This window comes from Mycteria americana, chromosome 5, assembly GCF_035582795.1.
Source record: "Mycteria americana isolate JAX WOST 10 ecotype Jacksonville Zoo and Gardens chromosome 5, USCA_MyAme_1.0, whole genome shotgun sequence".
NCBI lineage: Eukaryota > Metazoa > Chordata > Aves > Ciconiiformes > Ciconiidae > Mycteria > Mycteria americana.
This window is the reverse complement of record NC_134369.1, coordinates 48,374,787-48,394,999: the sequence shown is the minus strand read 5'-3', so window position 1 is coordinate 48,394,999 and position 20,213 is coordinate 48,374,787. Positions and strand designations below refer to the sequence as shown.

At 46.6% G+C, this 20,213-nt stretch overlaps 1 protein-coding gene across 5 annotated transcripts in view; it reads right to left on the bottom strand.

The window, feature by feature from the left end:
* IFT43 (intraflagellar transport 43) overlaps nt 1–20,213 on the bottom strand; it is a 46,430-nt gene that overhangs the window by 8,020 nt on the left and 18,197 nt on the right. For 4 of the 5 annotated variants that reach the window (XM_075503282.1, XM_075503286.1, XM_075503283.1 and 1 more), the window contains exons 4-5: nt 8,874–8,906; nt 8,312–8,358 (exon numbers count right to left, since the gene is read on the bottom strand). In XM_075503282.1, coding sequence (XP_075359397.1) covers nt 8,312–8,358; nt 8,874–8,906 — 80 coding nt within the window. The remainder of the gene's footprint in view (nt 1–8,311; nt 8,359–8,873; nt 8,907–20,213) is intronic. The other variant, XM_075503285.1, reaches the window with a different exon arrangement.

Here is a 20,213-nt window from a genome sequence, read left to right as displayed (position 1 = left end):
GCATAAGGCAGAAGCGTGTGGATGGTAGGAGGAACAGATGGAGGGGAAAGACTGAGGGTGACCCATGCTACATGCAGATAGCCAAACAATGAGCAAGGAACAGCGGCTTAAGTCATAAAGGAAGGCTTTCTGTGTTCGCATTAGAGTACAGGCAGTAACCATCACCTTTTTTACCTCTTAGCAAATAACTTACTGACAGCCAAGACAACCACAGAAAGCAACAAGCAGGAGGTGGAAGAATGTGCACCACCTTAATACCCAGTTGCTCCTGCAAGTGGGCGAGTTGCACTTCCCCTCCCAGGCAGAGATGATTTTTGGCTTAGTAGCAACATCTGCAGGATGGGTCCCTTAAAATCCTCCAAGCTCACAGTAAGATCTGGTCCTAGCCCCAAAGAACTAAGTTCTCTGTTAGATACAAGACAGCACATAAGTGGGGACAGACAGAATCCGTTCAAGGTCAGGCAATAAATCAGTGGCAGAGCTGGATCTAGAAACCATGTCCCAGGTCAGGCCTGCAATTAGGCAGCAGCATGGTTGGCACTTTCTCCCCGAGCTGCTTTAAGAGTCTCCCAAGCCAACACCCTGACACCCCAAAAAATTACTCCATCTCACATAGTCTGATTCGTTTTCCCCAACTGGGTGGGCATTTCAAAGACCAGTTCAGAATGGACACTCTTGCAGTGGGGACCGTGCTGCCCTCCCTGTCCACACACCACCATATCCAGAGAACACAAAGAGGGTAGTGGCTTCTGGAACTGGCGGTCCCCTGCCACAAAGCAGGCATAAGAATGAAACTTAAAAGTTGCTTGCTCATAAAATGTAAAACTGAAATAATTACAGTATCTCTGCTGCTGCAAAACTTTGTTTTACTGAATGCTGTTACCTTCTGCATCACGTTTGGGGAATTTTAAACAGGCAAATGGAAGAAGGTCTGATTGAAGATGAAGTTAAGTGAAAGAAATTGGTCTCATTTAGCACATGACAGGATTCATCTGTGTTCCCAAGTCCACTGAGGTAGCATCATGGGCGTTTCATATTCATGAGCTGCTGCGACACTGTGTCCCCTCATTTACAAAGCACCGTGTTCAGCAAATTCTGTCCCTGTGGACACTCCGTGCATTTCATGGTCTTGTCAGAGAGACATCAAACACTTCAGTAACCAAATACCAGAAAATGGCTTTAATTAGCGCATCTCAATGCAATAAATAATTTTTCTCTCTAAGTGGAAAAATGGAGAATTAAAAAAAAGAAAAGAAAAAAGTGGAAAGCAACAGGCAAAAAAAAAATCTTCAAAAAAACATAAGGAACAAGGGACACAGACAGCTTCTGCTGAACACACAAACAAGCTTGAAGCCTCTTGGAAGCTTTCTCAGGAGAGCAGCAGGCAAATGGAGAGGATAAAGAAGACTTCTTTGGATGCTTGGACATTAATTTCATAGAGATGCCTTTCCCTGACCGAAATTGCCCTACTAGTAGGCCAGTATGGAACAGCGTACCTGCCTGATCAGCCAGCAGGGAGATGAAAACAGTAGAGTGAAAAGCAGGCAGTACCACAGCTGCTAGGGCGCTGCCTTAAAAGCTGAGGCAAGCAGAAGATAACCTGAGTGTCCCACGTCCCAAAGCACCCTTTTGAGAAGAGAATGGTAACAGCACAACCTGGCCAAGCTGATGGGAAAAGGCACCCAGTGAGCGAGTGCCAGAGGATTCATAGGATCTAGGGGAGGTCATGCAGCAGATTCAGTACTGACCCTCCAGCCTTGCCTTAAAAGAGTATGCATTTGCCTTGCATCAGACAAAGTAATTTTTTCTTCAGCCACCAAGCTCTCATGATACTGTCAGCTAGACGGAGGACTGGCTGGGAGGTTGGGTGGTCCATGAGACACTCTTCTTGCTTCGACAGTGTTGTGCTTTCACAGACTGCTTGGCGTGGCATGGCTTCTCCCTCACCTGAGAGCTTGCTGGGGACAGGCATTAGGCATATTTGCTACTTTCCAAGGCTGCCACTGACACAAAGCCTCTGCCCAGTTTCAACCCCTGGGAAGTGTGAAGAGGGACAGGGCACAGAACAGCCCTGTCAGATGAGTCGCTAGGCTCAGTGCAGGGCTTCCAACAGGCAATAATCCACAGCTTGTATTGTGCAAGAAGTAAGAGCAGACACTGATGGCTTTAAAGATAAGGAATCTCTTAATGCATAGGTTTGCTCACCAGCAGCAGAAGACAGGAGAGACTGGAGGCCACGCTCAGGACCTGGAGTCCACCACATTCCTGAGGTTATCAGCATTTAGAGTGGTAACACACCTCCTAGCCTTACCAACGGCCCCCTAACAGAGCACTATGCCTGCCCTCCTTTTCAGTAACATCTGTTTTCCTCTTTTCAAAGGCTGTTCCCTGTTCCTTTGCGGTATTCCCCTGCCGAAACATACTCAGAAAGTGGTGGGGCAGCAGATGAGAAGGCATGAGGTGCCCAGGGAGGGTCTGGTGAACTCAGAAACACAAAACCCTCCTCAGCAATGCTGGAGGTGAGTGATTTTGCATTAGAGCATTACAGTGGCAGGGAAAGCAGCTTCTCAGGATGCTCCTGTGGAAGTATGTTCGGGAGCAGGCATGTCTGATTCTATTTCATCCTCTTCATGTTACGCTGGAAAAACAAGACAAACTACATTTCTTTTATGCTAAATCCTTAGGTTTTTTATTTTTTCTTATATATATTTATTAAAAAAATGCCTCTTTGATCGGCAGCACCCATGACACTTCCACATCCAGCAACTCCTCAGAAGCCTCCCTCCCTCCACACAAGGCCACTGCTGCTGACAGCCAGCTGGGTTTGATCAGAGCCACTCAGAATCGGATTTTCATAAGACAGATGAGGAATCTTACTGCTGCTCTCTCTCATATCAGATGAGAAACTGAGGGGGAGGGGGGACGGGTCCTGAGGGAACGACACTACAATCAAGGGCTACGCAGTTCTCTCTCTGTCCCTCCACTGCTGCAATTTTCAAAGGAGTTTGCCTCAGGCAGTTTTAAATGATGGTGTCTCAATTCTGTAATCATCTTTCAAGAGCTTTTTCTTAAAGGGTATTTTAGGTAAACCTAGTCCGTCAACTACACTTATGGACTCAGCAATCACAGACACAATATGACTGTGTATCTACCATATCGCAGACTTTAGCGATGGAAGATGCTTACCCAGACCATCATTTTCAGCCCCCAACAAGCCGTGTGTGCTCCCTTGCAATTAAGCTGCCCACTGCCCCTTGGCCAGTAGTCTGCTGCTTCAAATAGGACTTCAGACATATCCCTTGGGACATATTCTCTGCTCCCCCCTGCCCACTGTGGCTGTCAGGAGGGAGCTTTCCTTGAACACCAGAGGCCCTAGGTCACAATGCCAGCAGTCACTGGAGGAGTTCAAACTGGCCTGGACCAACAGCTCAGTAGAAACCATCAGGGTGGGCTGAGTCTGCCCTTCACTGACCTTGCGCAGAGACTCGGGGTGGTGCGTTAGGGGAGCAGCCAAGGGAAGGACTGCGGTGTGCTGACGGAGCCACATACGAAGTCACAGTGCAGAATCCCAGAAACTCACTGTCTGCCCCAGGCCCCTATCTTCAGCCCTTTCACACCACTTCCAAAACACCATGTTTTTCACTCCATCTCCATTTCACTGATGCCTAGAACTTCTCCTCCATTTAGCTCTCCCCAAACCACTCCACCACTGCCTCCTGAGCCTATGAAGTACCCACTGGCCTTATCCCTGACTGTTCCTGTAAATTGCCCCCTCTTACCCTCATGCTCAGCCAATGCAGCTGTCCTTGCAGCTCACCGCCCCTGGAATCCACCAGCACCTGGTGTGTTCTGTGAAAACAGCAGCTCACCAGGGAAGCAACTGGCAAACTTTATCAGGAATGATAGAGCCAACAATAACCCACACTGCGCTCTATTCTCAGCTCTGTTTGGAGCAATTTCATCATTGGTGCGTATTCAAATGCAGCTCAAGAGGTGTTAGGTTATTTTATGGCTGTGAATTCCAAGTGCCGGATATCCTGTGAGGGCTGTCTCCCACCTGACAGACAGACATCACTCCCCAGAAGAATGTGGGGACCATGGCATATGCCCACTTCCTCCTCTGTTGTGCACAGAGCCTGGACTCCCATTCTGTTCAAATGCAAAGGAGCTGCTGGCACACGCCAGAAGGGTAAGAAGTCCTTCTAGAGGTTTGACATTGTATAGAGAGGTCTAATCGTCAACTCTGCTTCCTTGAGGAGGCTTCCCAGCAGGCAGGAAGGGGTTTTGCCTTGAGGGCACAGATCTAGTGACTGTCTCCTGGCAGCTTTCCTCACCTGCGGGTCAGGTTTGGGTTGTCTGTGTAGCATAGTCAGGCTTTCATTTCAATCAGCTGTCTCATTCACACACACTATCTGCTTTAAAATAACAAGCCGTTGTTCCTGCAGACAGATAATCACACATCACATCCCAATCCTCCAAGAAAAGCCCTGTTCTAAGAGCTATGCATCCCAAGGGTAACAGAGAGAAGGGGGGAAGGGACTTCTGAAGATGGGGCAATAGTCTATGGGGGAAGGATAGCTGGGAGAGAGAGAGACATCTTAGCTAACAAGCCCCCATAGAGTGCTGAAGATAAAAATTCAAGGGCAATGTAGTGAGGAGACAGGCATCTGGGGGAGTGCAACTCAGCAGTGCAGAACTGGTGGACAAGAAAGGAACAACGAAGAAACTTTTAGCCAAAAGGACAAAGCAGTTTGCTGATGGAGGGGCTGGGGGGGAGGGAGAGGATGCCAGCATTTCTCATCCTAGCAGGAAACAGCCCTTTGTAGCTGCATGCCAGAAAGAGACACACAAGCAGAGTAAAGCCAAGTGAAACACCCAAGCAAAGTCAAAGCAGAGACTCTACTGCCCTGCTGGAAAAAGGAGCAAAGGGAGGGGAAAGCCCTTCAACGTGAACTTGGTTGTTCTGTCTTCCCTCCCACCTCATGACAAAGAATAGTCTGCACTTGGGAGAAGCTCTTGGCTGCTACAGAAAAGGAAGCAGTGCTCTGCAGATAGTACTTTTTAAATTCCACTGATAGTCTCACATCTCCCATCTCATGCAGTTTCCCTGCCATACAGAGCTCAGTCACTGCTGTCCATTTCCCCTGTTGACATGGACAGAAAATTGAGCAATTACCCTTAAACTCCTCTCTCTCAGATTGCCCAGATTGCTACATACACAGCATTAAGCCCCCAATTGCCCCTGGCCAAAAGTGACTCAACTGGGCCTGTCCTTTAGGAATTAAACATTTTTGTCTTGCTTGTGAAGGTTTATTATTCCTCAAGTTGTGATGCATTAAATCCTGCTAAAGCAGGTTTCCCACCATGCAGAGGAGCCGCCCCCCCCATGACAAGGTTCAGCTGGACACACATCCACCTAGCAAAGGTGCGTTATCCATTTGCTATGCCTATGTACTAGCATGTACCAGTGTGTGTTCAGGAGGGTGGGCACTAAGCTCACAGCAGGTGCTGTAGGAAACCCCAATATCCATCAACTAGACACTCCAGAGCTATCTCTGGAGAGACACTGCACTTTTTCAAAACAGTCTTTCCAGCCTGGAGTTTTACAGGAGCAAATGGTGCTTTTAGTCAAACACATGTTTTTGCTTTCCTATAACTCAAAACTGGCTCCTCTTTAAAGTGGCTCTCTTGTCCTGGACTAGCCTCTATGAAGAAGAAATATGGATTACAGAAAATGAATTCTGAGCACGACCTGAGCCAAGGTACTTCACTGCTAGTATTTCAGCCGTTTGTATTGCGCAGTATGGATGACTTGCACCTCCCGTGTTTCCCTGTGCAACTGTAGGGAATGGCTGAAATTGCAGATAGTTCCATGCATGTCCCTGTCTGGTTCACCCTCTTACAATCTCCCAATCTCAGTCTTTCCACACAGCCTGAGAAGCAGCTGTCCTTCTCTCCCAAACTCCCATGGAGATGAGGAATCAGATGCTATTTCATGCACAGGGTGAATGGCCAGGAGCAGTGAGAGAATTCTACTTTTACTTCTGAAACTCCAATGCAAAACAAGCCCAAAAGTCTCCACTTGGCTATACTACCTTCCCTCCATTCTCCACATGCCAAACTAGGCTCTCTCCAGGCCCTATGCTTTTTTAACACTTTCTGCAGTGGATTCCAAATTCTGAGCCTCTGGGTGTTAGTGTCGTACAAATTATCACAACTGAGCACATTTCAAATACACAAGAATACCTTTTTAAGGGCATATAGTTTTGCCCTTCATTCTTCTAATGAAAAGGTTGGATAGGGGACAAACAATGTTAATGGAATGGTACAGCTCAGCTTTCTAATAGGTTAAAGGAAGGCAATCCAAATGTATTGGTTGACAGCAGCAATCATTACGCAACTGCGCCTGTTCATATTAAGGTGTACAAGCTAACACATTATGCAGCACAAAATAACCGTGACCCATCCTTGGGGATTCATACACCAATGTCTTGATTTTTGTATGTTTGGAATCTGAGCTTTACTGTTACAGTTAAGGACACAAGCCCATGTGCAGTTCTGTGCGAAGGGGAGGCTGATACGGCTCAACTTACTGCACAGCCACAGCATGCTACTCCCTGCCTTCTACACTGGGCACTTATTTGTATCTCTCTGCTTATTCAAAAAAGTAATTTTATTCAGGTTCTGGAGTTTGTTTATATGTCACTTTTCTTCACTGCAATTGCTGAGCCCACATGGAAAACTACTCTCCCAGAATAGCTTGCTTAATCTCCCTGCAGAAATAAGACCACAAGCATGCAATGCACTGATCCATTTAGAGATCTTCCATATGCAAATTATATCCACAACCCACTGTATTTGACTGTACCAGAACCTGCCTGGGTAGGAACCATAATCAGATTAGTGGGATCTTTCTTCTAACACGTAGATTTAATCCAAAGCTGAACTCTGGTTTGCAAACAATCCAAATTCAGCTTTAATCATAGGTTAGGCACAGATAAATAAGTGAAGTGTATTAGGACTTGCCATGAATTCACACCACATTCTGCATCGATTCTGTTCTGTATTTATTACCCGAGGTCTTGGAGCACTAAAAGTCACACGCTGCAAAAATGTGGCAAGCATTTTTATGCCTGGTTAGCAAAGACAGTTACCATACTCTGAATACAAGACCAAGGTTCAACAAGAAGGACAGCATGTATGCAAACAGTCAAAGAGCTGTTCAGAACAGACTATCAGCCTCAGTGACATACGCTGAAATTTAAGAAGCCCAAGAAACTTCCCAGGGGGAAAATTAAGTCTATTCTGAAGATGCCAATGCTATAAAGGTGCCACTTCTGGCAGTCATATGTTGCAATGCTTAATCTGTCTGGAAGACCCAAATAAGTCTTCATTTAATCTCATTAACCATACTGATGTCTGATCCTTTGTGACTCCTGGTAATTCTTCTGATGCTTGGTGATATTTCACAGATGCAACTTGTTATACACCGTATAAAATTCTTAGCCCTTGAAAACTGAGGTAGCTCCTAGAGACTTTAATGAATTTCTATGCTCCCCTCAGTTCTCTAGTGCTTGTCTCGAAATTCATACTGTGGATTTTTCCCGAGATTTCTCTTGGCTCATCCAGTCCTAGAAGAGCAGGTGATAGACACTGTCAAGAAAACTAGTGCTAAGTCAGGAGTCCAGTAGATTTCACAGCAGCCTGTACAGGGATGGGATGGGATTTCCCACCAGTGCCTGTGTTTAGCTTATGATCTATGATCTTGGATTAGGGCAAGTGGACTTTTTAAATTAAGAATTCCCTCATAACAGAGACCCCAGGAGAGTGGTGCAGGTATTCTTCCTGATGGGAACAAGACAAGGATGTTATCATAAAACATAAGAGAGGCTTTAAGTAGAGCATACTATCACCTAAACTAGGGGACAGCAGTGATTTCTTTCCCTGCTCTTAACCTTTTATTGCTCTTTTAGCTCTCTTTTTGCCCCAGACCACTATTCTCCATGTGGAGGTAATCACAGAGAAAGGCATGTGCTTGATACTTTCCTTCTTCCCAAAGGTGCTTTATGATTCTGTGTTAATGAAGAGCCAGAGTTAGACTACAGGTTCACTTCCTCATCCTCCTCTCCATCTCCTTTGCTCTCTCTCCCTCATTCAGCAGCTGGGGAGACGTAAGCAGCTCCCGCATTTGTTTATCCCCAGGGTGGTTCATTTCCTCGCAATTTCTTACAAGATGCCTCTGCTCACTTTACTGGAGAACCCCCAGACATGCATGAAGGCACTTCTTGCAGTCAAGTAGGTGATACCTTACCTCCTCCATCATCTGATGCCTCCAGGCTCTGCTGTCTGAGACGATGGCTGCAGCAAAACACAAGGAAGAAAGAATTTTAATTACAAGCCCAGAAAAGCATCCTGTTGTGTCCCTTTCCTCCCCACAAGCCTCAAGGCCTGTCAAGGGGAGAGTTCCCTGGTACACTTAGCCTGCAGACTGACCTTCTTCCATACCCCTTATTGCTGGACTCAGCAGAAATCTCAGCTTAGAGTGCTTAAGCAAGATGCCTTGTACCTGAGACATACCCCTAGGCTGCAGACAGTAGGGCCTTGGGTGGGTCTGGGAGGAAAGCGGATGCTTTCTACTTCTCCTTCTTTCTGTCATATGGGAGTGACAGAGACACTACCTACTCCCTATCCAGGGAACTGCAGAGTGACCAGCCCTGCCCCATACCAGGACACATGACATGAATTCATGCCAGGCTCTGCACCCTTCCCAAGTTCCAGATCTTGGTGTACTGGTGCTTAGTGTCGCATGTCCCTTCTCCATGAAATCAGATGTAAAAGTTGGGGAAGAAGTCTCAGCAACAATGGGAACTTACTCTTCTACTTCTTCTGCATGCTTTCTTCCTGACCTGCAAGACATGGAAAGGCTTATGCTTAGAAAAGGCTAGAGAAAATTAAAAAACTGCACCTTTCCCTATATCACTGTTATTGTGCAAAACAGTTCCTACACCAGGACTGATATAACACATCGCACCTTTAAAGAATTCTGAGTGACCATTAAACCAGTGTGTCAAAAAGCCCCTGAGTGCATCGGATTGCAGCAAAATCATTTGGGTCTAAAAAGACAGCCATGCCCAGATACAGCAAGAGCCATGCTCCCTGTTTGTTTAGCTTCTCAGATACTTTTTCAACCTCTCTGCCATCAGCTGCAGGTGAAGCTTGCCTTACCTGACTAGAGAGGTCAGCACATTAAGGAGTGAAGAAGATGCTATACTTTGCCTACCTACCCCTGAGAGATCAACAGATCCTTCCTCCCCCTGGTCGTGCCCAGAGATCAACAGAGCCCCACCTGAGCTGGCCAAGTTCTGGTCAGACATGCTGTCGCTGCAGTAAATCAGGGTTGATCTGGCTGAGTTAACAGGAGTTCATAATAATAATGTGGGGGGGGAGGCATTGGCAAATGGCAGCTCCCTTGCTCTCCACCCCAGCAAGCCCAGAAGTAATTCAGTCCCGATTAGGGACGCTTGTTCAATATTCAAAATGTAAAACATGGAGGTTGCTGAACCAGCACTTTGAAAAGTTAATTAAATGCCAGGTTTCTTTTTAGCAGATACTCCATCACTCGCTGATTGCTTTGGCCATTTTGCAGAGTGAAGTTTCATCTCTATGCATTGGGAATAAATATTCTCCACTCCCTTGAAGTCAGGGTGCCATGACAAAGAATACATGGGTCTCTCCCCTACCACATGGCACTGTCCCAGGACACACCAAGATGTAAGAGAAGTTGCTTCATTGCCTTGCACTGCTCCTTTCAAAGCACTTCCATGAGATGGGACAGGCCTCTCCTCATCTGCTTTCTGTTCTGGCAGGTTACGGTCCTCATCTAGCTCTCCTGTGAATAATCTGCTCTTCTAAGAGCAAGGAGCAGGGCACAGAGGATGTCTAGCTATGAGGAGAAGAAAGCCCCTTGTCTCCGCTGCTCTCCCTGGAGCTTGCAGTCTGTGAGAAGCTAAAGATTACACTGAATTGGTGATCTGAGCCCAGTAATATCCACTGCTATAATCAGAACTGCAGCCGTGTAGATGACATCTGCATCTGGGCTTTCAGCGGTATATGCACTGTTCTGTTCATCAGAAGAGGCAGAAGTGCAATAGAGCTGGGGAATTCAGGAAAGAACTCTTCCAGCGAGGAGTAATTGTCCAGCTCCATCCTTCTCCCCAGTGGTAGTGCAAAGCAATTTTGTGAACCCCCTGATACTAGGGAGAAAGAAAGGGATGGTTTCAGAGAGCCCACCACCAGCTCTCACTGGAGTTTAGAATCTGGGAAGACAGAGATGGAAAGATGATGCAAGATTTATCCTATTTTATCCCTCTCTTCTGCCTTCACAGAACTGCTTCCCACACCCTGTCTTCAGAGCCTTGCCCTCACTGAGCCCTCACATCCCAAATGATGGCTTTGCACAGCCTTGCACAGTGAGATGATTTCCTGCAGGTTCAATCTAACCTCTTCTTAGCATGATCCTGTTACTCTGGATAATTATCCAGCCCCAAATAACACTCTGTTCCTCAGTACTCACACTCCTTACATCTTTGCTCATGTCCTGTCCCCAGGCAGGAGTGAAACACTCCACATGTTTATACTTCCCAGGAGAGGGTCACTCCTGCTATCCCTGTAAGCAATTTCTGTTTCTTTTTCCTGAGCTCCCTGTCATGACAGATATCCAGGTGGCCCACAGGGAAGGCAGTCATGTTAGTCCTAGAGGGAGAGACTACTTCACTCATGTTCTGAGACTTAAAGCTTTCTCAACTTTTCCTTGTTATGTTAGGAAAGGACTTATTCCTGGCAATAAGCAAATACTTCGTTACAAAATAGCTGCACTATCTTGGAAAAAAATAGTAATTTGGGGAACAAATTTATAAACCAGGAGGGGAGAATAGTACTGACCCCTTTAATCCCAGAGCCCAGGTGTCAGAACAGTCTCCTGTCAAACAAGACAGTTCCCTTCTCTCTCTAGAGGAAGCTAAAGGCCCACGGTCAGCCCCCCCCCCAGGAGAACAGCCTCATCCCTATGCCACAAGGTCCGAAGGTGGCAGTGGGTGATGCCAGTCTCTCACGCTGACAGTACTGTGGTTTAGACAGAGCATTTAAATACCAACAGCGCTAGAGCAGGAGCTAGAAATGACTGTTATTCTCTTTAGGTGAGACATCTGCTTCCAGGTACCCGTACTAGGTATGTTTGTTAATATATGATTTGGAATAGCATTATTTGATGAAACTGGCATTTCAAACCAGCTGATAAGCTTACAGGTAGAGAACTATTCCGGAAATATAGTATGAAACTTCTGGAGCACAGGAAGGAATTACATGTTTTACACTCTCTGTGGCCTTAATGATTGAGCTATTAGGTAAAGAAGATACTAACCAGCCTACTATTTCCTTTCTTTTTTTATAGGGCTTCCTTTCATTTTGTTTGATGCCAAATTACTTTTTCATTCCTTGTTTCAGACTGGAAAAAAAAAATCACAAAATATTTTTAGTTTGTTCCTGACTAAACTTTTGCTTTTTTGGCCCAACTGCATTACCTAAATCTACCTAAGTGACCCTGAGAGAAAGGACAAGCTTTGCCTTGTGTCCTAAGGTTAAAAACCTTCAAGGCAGTAAAGGAAATCATTAATAGATCCTCAAAAGGTGCCCTACCTCCAACCCTGTCCATTCCATAAGCTTAGCCGAGAGCTAAGCTATACATGGAGATACTGTTCCTGCAGAGCCAGTCACCTGCTTGCCTCTTTGCTCTCCAGGTACTATGGGAAGCCCCGCAGGCATTCTTCATGAAGTCATCGCACTGCTTTAAGCATCGTGGAGTACCCCTTCCTGAGAACTGGCTCAGCTTATCAATGCCAATTGCAACATGTTGAGACTAACATTTCATCCTTCAGGAATATCAGTCCTGAGTACACAGCATCCTCTTCATTCACCACATGGGCACAGCTTTCTAAGGGTGAGTGAAAGCAGACATGGAAGAAACCAGACTGTAAACTCAAGCCAGCATAGACAGATTTCCTACTCTTTTCTTACATTCTCAGCAACAAGAAGTGCACTGCCCCGGTTTGTTTGCTCCAGCAGGAGGCACAGCCCAGGCAGGGTAGCAACAAGCACCTATAAAATGAGCAATTGTGTATGAACTATAGGTACACCCACTCAAGTAAAGGCAAACAAAACAATACAATCCTGGGAGCAGTGCTCAGAAATGCATTCAGTCTGCTGTACTATACACCAGCCACCCCCAGTTTTTGCGAGACAGCGATACCTCTGTTTCTTTCGTTTCTTCCGGTAAGCCCATTGCATCTGGAGGGCCAAAGAACATGGACTGACCCCATCACCTGGACAGCTCCATTTAAACTCCCTTTCACTGCAAGGCTGGCTGTGCTCCCAAACATAACCAAAAGCCCAGAATATTCCCTCTGGTTTTGGCCAGCTGCTGACCCCCTCTCTATTTCAGGGTGTTGAATAGCTGAGAAACTGGGCAGAAGACCCCAACAGACCCCATGTACCCCATGGTATGTAACTCCTAGTACAGAATACCTGTTTTTCTCCTAGCTGTGCCCTGGGGCAGAGGATATAGATCTGATCTCACTCTTGAGTGCTGTCTTTGCTCGGTTCTGGCCAGCAGGAATCCTCCCTCCACATTAATGAGAGGGGTTAAACCTCAAAACCAAGGCTTTCCCCCCCACATCCCTAATGTACAGCTGAGCTGCCTCAGAGCTGCCTGCAACTTCTGTGCTGAAGGGTGAAAGGCAGTTCTAATGTAGACATCATCTCTGTTAAACTGTTTCTTTCTCATTTAATGGACTACCACGGAGATCTAAATGGAGATAAAGTAGCAGGGCTCAGAGAACAGCCAGGATGCTATCTTTATGCAGCATGACAATGTGCAGTGGCTAATTAGACACCGTTAACCTATTTTAGCAGGGGACATAACTGGCATGAATGGGGGGAAATGTCCTTGAAATCTTTTAATGTCCACAGCTCATGAGAGCTCTAGACACACTTGCATCCTGCACCAAGCCGCAGTCAGGTGCCAGGCCAGTGTGCAAGATCCGAGGCTCTCTCCTGCGTGCCCAGGGCAGGCCACACAGCTAAGGAAAAGAGAAGCAATTATGGTGGCTTGCTAAAGCGAACATCGAGGCGGCTGGACAGGAATGCCCGGTCTTGCGTGGCGGGGGCGGCAGCCGAGGACGAGGAGGGCTGGGAGCGCGGGCAGCCCCCTCGCCCGGCCCGGTTGCCCTCTGCCCGGGCGGGCAGCTCTCCGCCGGGGCCGCTTCGCTCTGCCCGGCCCCCCGCACCCTCGGCGCAGCACCCTCCCCGCTCCGCCCCGACGCCGGGGGTCAGCGCCGCCGAGCCGGCGCTGCTCCGGGCCGCCGGGCGGGCCCCGAGGCGGCCGCGCTCCCCGGGGGCCGCCCGCCGGCGCCGCAGCATTGCCGGGCCGCGGCCGCCCTCTGCCGGGCCCCGGCGGCGTGGCTCCCGGGCCGGGCTCCCCGCGGAGGCTGCGGGTCCCCGGGCCGGCCCGCCGCCGAGCGAGGAGGGAGGCGAGCACTGGGGCTTCGATGTGGCTGCTGGCAAGCGGCCACACCTGCAATCCACAGGGGCTGCGCGCTGTCCCCGGGAGGGCGGGCGCGCACCGCAGGAGCGGCGGGGCCGCGAGTCGAGATCGAAGGGTATTTTCGATATTTTACAGCGCCCTGGTGGCGGGGGGAGGCTTTCATCTGCCTGCGTGTTCGCATATTTCCTGGCATGTCTCAACCACTTCTCTTTATGAATCACGCGTAACCAGAAAGCTGCTTCAAGCTGCCCTCTTGCTAAACAAATGAAATGGAAAAAAGGAACGTCCTGATGTTCAGAGACACGTTTTGTTTTGAGAGAGCAGGGCGATCAACGGAAGAGCAGAGAGATGGGTTGTGTGCGCAGGAAGCGAGTCACTGGCCAGCGTTCTGCCTCTGCGCTTCCATCCAAAACCATACCCACCCCAGCGCCAAAGTCTTGGCTCAGCCCACAGGGAGACATGAAGCCTTTTGCCTCTAGGGCACAGACTGTAATTCAGGTCTAGGCCTGAGGGAGGAGGGGAAAAAAAAGATAAAAAAGGACATTGTACTCTCTTGCTCAAGTATTTTTTTAGTGCCCATCACCACAGTGAGCGGGCGGTGAGCTACGAGTTGCAGCTTGTTCAATAGCCTAAGGCACAACTAACTTACACATCCAAAATGACACACAAGCACTAACTGATCAGTTCTCCCAGCTCTCCAAGCGTGGGTCTTGGTCACTGCTTGTTTGCTGAGGCACAAGGAAAGAAAAACACTCATCAAAGCTGTATGTAAACTAGAACTGCAGCCCATGCTGGAAAGCATTGCCACAAAGTGTCTTCTCAGCCGATCCACTGCACCTTCCTTGGGGCTCTGAGCAGTTGTTTAAATTTCCATCCCATCATCCTGGACTGTGGCAGCCTGGAAAAGCCAGATTTGCCTTGATTAAATCAGGGACTTCAGTCTTCACACCTCCTAAAATCAAGGCAAGTTTTGCCACTGATTTCAGCAAAGCGAGGACTACTATGAGCCTTTATTTCTGTCACCTCACAGCCCTCCACTTCCAAGCCCTGGGGCACATGGCTATCTATATCTCCACAACAGGGTTTTGGGTAGACACACTTTTTTTTAAACTGTAATGGTCCCACCATCCACTTTCCAGCCCCTCACAGGCTCCCTGGGCTGCTGGGACCACATGCTGAACACACTGCCCAGAGCACGGCACTGGAGGAAGAAGGATACAGCGATGAGCGGGCATGCTCTGTGGGACGGGATCTGACAGACACTGTGGCTAGCTGGCTCCAGCTGAAATGGGCTTGTGAGGCACTAATCAATCTCTAGCAGAAGTGGTGTTGTTTCTCCTCATGTCCTAATACATGGGTTTGCTTAACAGAAACAACAGAGGAGGAAAGCTCTGGCAAGCAGGACTTTAGGAACTGGCACGAAAGAACAAGCTGACAGAGAGAGTTCACAGGGGTCACTGAACCTCAGCCTACTCACTGCATCGTCCCCGTAACAGATGTTCCCAGGGTTCCCCCACTCCCTCACTGGTAGAGAGCTGACCAGCAGAGCTGTTCAGAGCTCCCACTAAGCAACAGAAAAAACAACAACACTCAATACAAATTCCTGCTGTGTGGGAAAACAGCGCTGCAGTTTCTAGAGGTATCCACCACACATCTTCGGTCCCTGAGAACAGGGGCTCCTATCCAAGTGATCACATCTTTGGTCTTCAGTAAACACCAGGGCCAACTCTCACACCAAATGGCTCTTGAGGTTACAGGAGCATTTCAGTTCCCATTTAAAGGGAAAAGCACACTTCTGATGCTCATGGTTACACAGACTAACTGACTCCTAATGGAGACAGAACTAGAATGCAAAGAAAGAGTATCTAAGGTTGGTTGTTTTTTTCAAATCCCACAACAGAGAGCAAACTCATGATTCTGAAGTACCAGGCCAAAGACTTTTTACTTGTGATTGGCCTCACTGAAAACATTTAAATGAAAAACACTAGAAAGAACTAGGTGTTTACTACTGAATGGCACCTTGTGCTGTCATCTGAGAGCAACAGCTTCTGAAAGAAGGTATTTTAAGAACTTGGATTAAGAACTTGAGAATAGTAGAGGGGTTATATGGGGAAGGGGACTGGGGGAGGGGGAGATAGGGCCAAGCAAGTAGATCAGGTCATCTTAGGTCTCTTTCCACAGGTAAACTGCATTAAGCTAGACTTCACAGCCAATTTAGAGGTGACCTACAAAGGCCAGGCAAGTTTTTAGCCTTGGCTTTGACAGATACAAAAGGGTTGCATGTTGGATGTGTTCTTCAAGAGGGTTTTGCTTATTTAAACTAGAAATATTTGGAACAGCAAGGATAGTATCCCCTGAATTTGCTGGTAAATTCCTTGGAGATACAGAGAACTAAGGAAGGAAGATGCTTTGTCCTCAATCAAAAAAATCAAAGAGACTTCACCCTGAGCACACTCTACCACCTCAGCATCTTACATGGACTGTTACCAAAAATCTCATGCTCCTGTTCCATTTTTGTCATGCAGGCTTCCTTTTCTAGAGGAACAAGAGGCTACAATCCTACTAGTTCTTCCATTGCCCAGTGTTTTTCAGGAAAAAGAAGTCAAAGAAAACTTCGCTAACAGAGAAAAAAATAAACAGAAATCTAGCGAAAAAAGAAAAAAGAAAAAAGAAAAAAGAAAAAAGAAAAAAGAAAAAAGAAAAAAGAAAAAGAAAAAAAAAGAAAAAAGAAAAAACAAAGAAAAAAGAAAAAAGGAAAAAAAAAGCCCAACTCTTTTTCCAGGCTCTTCTGGGTACTGCAAAGACACAGGAACAGGCACAAGTCTAGCATTTTCCCTTTGCAGGAAACCCTTGCAAGTCACATTAAGCAGGATTAAAAGGAAAAAAATTCCCCATCACAGCCATGGTACTTAAGGATTCTCAGGTAACTCTTCTGTCTTTTAGGGACTTTCCTTTTTCTGCCAGTTATCTTTACTGAGTCTAAACAGAAGCACCAAGGAGAGCTCACCCCAGCAATGACATGGAGGGACAAGAGGACAAGAGCCTGTTAGCATTCCTGGAACATCCAGCCTATTAAAAAAAAAAAAAAAAGAAAAGGAAAAAAGGGGAGGGGGGCAGGGAGAGAGAGACAGAGAGAGAGAGAGGAAAAAAACCCACCCTGGGCCTGCACATTGCAGCTTACCGCCATCTTGATGTCCTTGATGCGTGCCGATGGCATGGAGGCGGCTGGCACCAGATCAGCCCAAGAGAAGGAATGAGAGGCCAATGGAGATTTATGTGAGGAGAGTGAGATGGACAAGGTAAAATTGTCAGGAGGAGTTGTTAGAAAGTAAAATATATTGTGACAATTCCACTCCTGCCGTTCATCAATAAACTGACAGATCATTTAGTGTCAATTAGGAGTGATAGATGGACAAGTCCCCATGATCCTGGGCCAAAATTAATGGCTGGGAGGGAGAGGGTGATTGAAAATGACGGCTGACATTGAGAGGAAAGTCCTGAAGGTCCCCAAGGGGCCATTACTTGCCTCATTCCCTTGCAGATCAATGCAGGGACAAACCCAAAAACAGACACTTCAAGACAAAACTTAATCAGACTTCCTTTTCTTTCTTCTCTTCCTAAGTTGTGCCCCCTCACTTGGCAGCCTTGATCCTTTGTGCCTATACTCTTCACATCATTGAGGACATCCACAGATGGCTGCAAGATGCAGAGTGAGGCTGCCATCTTCCCCACAGCCAGGAGCCTGGCTCTGCTCCTAACATGGCAGTGTCACAAGGAAGCCCAGCCTGAGATTTACCTCGACACTGCTGGACTGGGAGTAGAGGGCAGAAGCAATGACACAAGCTTCCCCCTACCACGTCAAACAGAGAAACTCATGAGCACTTTACTACTCCCACTTGCAAGACAGGGATGGCTAGAGGTTCTATAAACCAGGCACTCTCAGGGGTCATTTCGTATAGATACAACACAGGATAGTTTAAGCCCATATTTTTGAAACAGGAGGTTTTTAACTTTACTTACCTCTAGAGACCTTGAATCATAAACCCTCTTAATCTCTTAAATAACTTTTCTCCAGCTCCAGGGTGCAATCTCACCATTGCCCACCCTCCAGAGCCCTAAATGATATCTACAGAGAGGCTGGATTACCCTGCTCTAAAGGTCACCCCAACCACACCCCCTTCCTTCCTACAGGCCCTTAATATTCACCTTCTTGGTAAATGCATTCCCAGACACTGTACCACCACTTCTGTTCCAAAATACTTCAGCATGGTCATTTTCCTAAACAAGCCTTGATTATTCCAACTCTGTATGACCTATCAGTCAGAAAGGAGAAATTTCAGTTGTAGCTGGAGCACGTGTTGCTAAGCTGCCACAATCCTATAGAAGGTGGTACACGTGCAGGCACTGGAAGGGACTTCCTACTGAAAGCAGCACTTGCATTTGCTTGCAGGGCCTTCTGAAACAAGCTGCGTTTATTCCACCACAACCCCAGCTGCTGCCTGCAGAACTGTATGAATTTTAAGGGACTGATTGCAAGACCAAAGGGATCAAGGACCCAAGTAAACTGGAAGTGTCCCAAGAAGCAAAGAAATAAAGATACTAACAGGAAGAAAAATGGAAGAAATTCTATAAGGGAAGTCAGACAGATGAGATCAGCAGAAGCTGGAATTAAATGGATCCCAGAAGCACCTCTCTTTTGTCAAATCCTCACCAGTCTGCAAAACTGAGTTCCCTTTTTCTTCTCCCATTGGCAGGCACTTTGTGTTTCTTCCTTCTGATGCATGAGATAACCTGACAATATACCTCTGCTTTGCTTGTCACAAGTGTCAATACTGATGTCATTAAGGACATCAGCACAGCGTTCAGAATGGCACTTGGGCTCCATCCAGTGGTTAGAGAGCTGCTTCTGTAGCAAAACCAGCTGTAATTACTATTATTTATGTAATCTCAGCAGGGTACTAGGCCCCAAGTGGATGCCTAGGCTCTTGGCTGGTCCCCTTTCCTCTAATACTGGGGCTGGAATATTGCTGGGGCAGCAATGGGACTGCCTCTTCTCATAGAGAGTGATTCTTCTCTCTGAGTACAAATTTAAATAAATACAGTGGATTCAGGTGCAGAGGGCCCCGTCAGTAAGGAAAAAAGATTTTTCCATCACTCCTTTGCACCATTTATTTGCTGATTGCAGAGGACAAGCCTGAGGGTTTGCTCAGACACTTACCTGCAGTCCTGATCACTATCCAGATTTACAAAATGGGACTCCTAGCAATGACAGCTGTTCTACAGAGGTACTGGGAGTCCAAAGTAGTATTTCCATGCTTGACTTTTGAAAACTTATCACTAAAAGACACTATTTTGATAGTTCTCATGAATTTAAATATCTGACACCTGTAAATGCTATGGGAACTTATAATAAAATACTTTATCTTACTTGCACGCCACCTGTGCAAATTAATTTCAAAACGAATTACGGGTTGGAAAACTTTAAGGGCCTTCCTCCTTTTCCTATCTTGCAACAGTCTGAGACAGCAGTAGTCTGATGGAAAGAATCAGCAAGATGGTGAGAATATTTGCAAGCTTACCTAGGTATGACAAGAGCTGGGCAGGTAAGGGACTAAGAGGGAGCAACAAAGGTAGAAAAACAGATTGCAAATTAAATTCTACTCTAACATGTGCCAAATGGAAACACAAAGAACAATTTCAAGTGATCATTTCACATGGATAAGACTCTGAACTAGAAATACAGCAGAAAAGAGTTTAAATATCCCCGCAGGAAAAGCAACAAGTGTGCAGTTGCAACTGGCTGAATCTGTCAGAAACAGAACTAAAAGCTTAGACCTCATATGGGGAGAGAATAACACATAAACAGCTACAATATCATTTCACAAGTGGCTGCAGTATCCCATCTGACCCACAATACACAACACAGAAAATCTAACTGTAGCCACTCTGCTCATCCTTCCTTTCTACTTAAAAAAACCCCACATTTTAACACTGTCAGTTCTGAAAAAAAAATATTACTTAAAGCAGTACAATTCCCAAGTGTAAGCTCAGTTACACTGGTATAAAAGTGCTTATACCTACATCAGATATATCAATAAAAGCATGGTATTCTAACTACATCTACACTAGTGAAATTGGAGCAAGTTAACTTGATGGGCTTCCAAACTGAGTCAAATTGGTTGAAAAGCTGTGGGGAGATAAAGCCTGAGAAAACAGAAACAACAAAGCTACAGTAACATTGGTATGACATCAGCCGATGACTCAGACTTTTCACATGAAGGCTTTACTCTGGGATATGTCACAAAGACAGCCTTACAGGCCAGCATCTCAGACTTTTTTAAGGGAGAGAAGGAGAGAGATCAGCTTGGGGAGAATACACAGCTGAAGGAAAGAAAAGACAGGGGAACTAGTTGCACAAAATCCTTGTACCTCATACGACTAAAGAAAGTCAGAACAAACCTCCCCTTCAGAAAATTTATTCAATAAAAGCTCTTAATACAAATGAAAATAATGCTGTCAGATATGACATGATATCGTATGTGTGACTGAGCAAGGGGCACATCTTCATCTCATGTCCCACTGTGCAGGGTCTCACAGCCCCCCATCTCCTATTCTG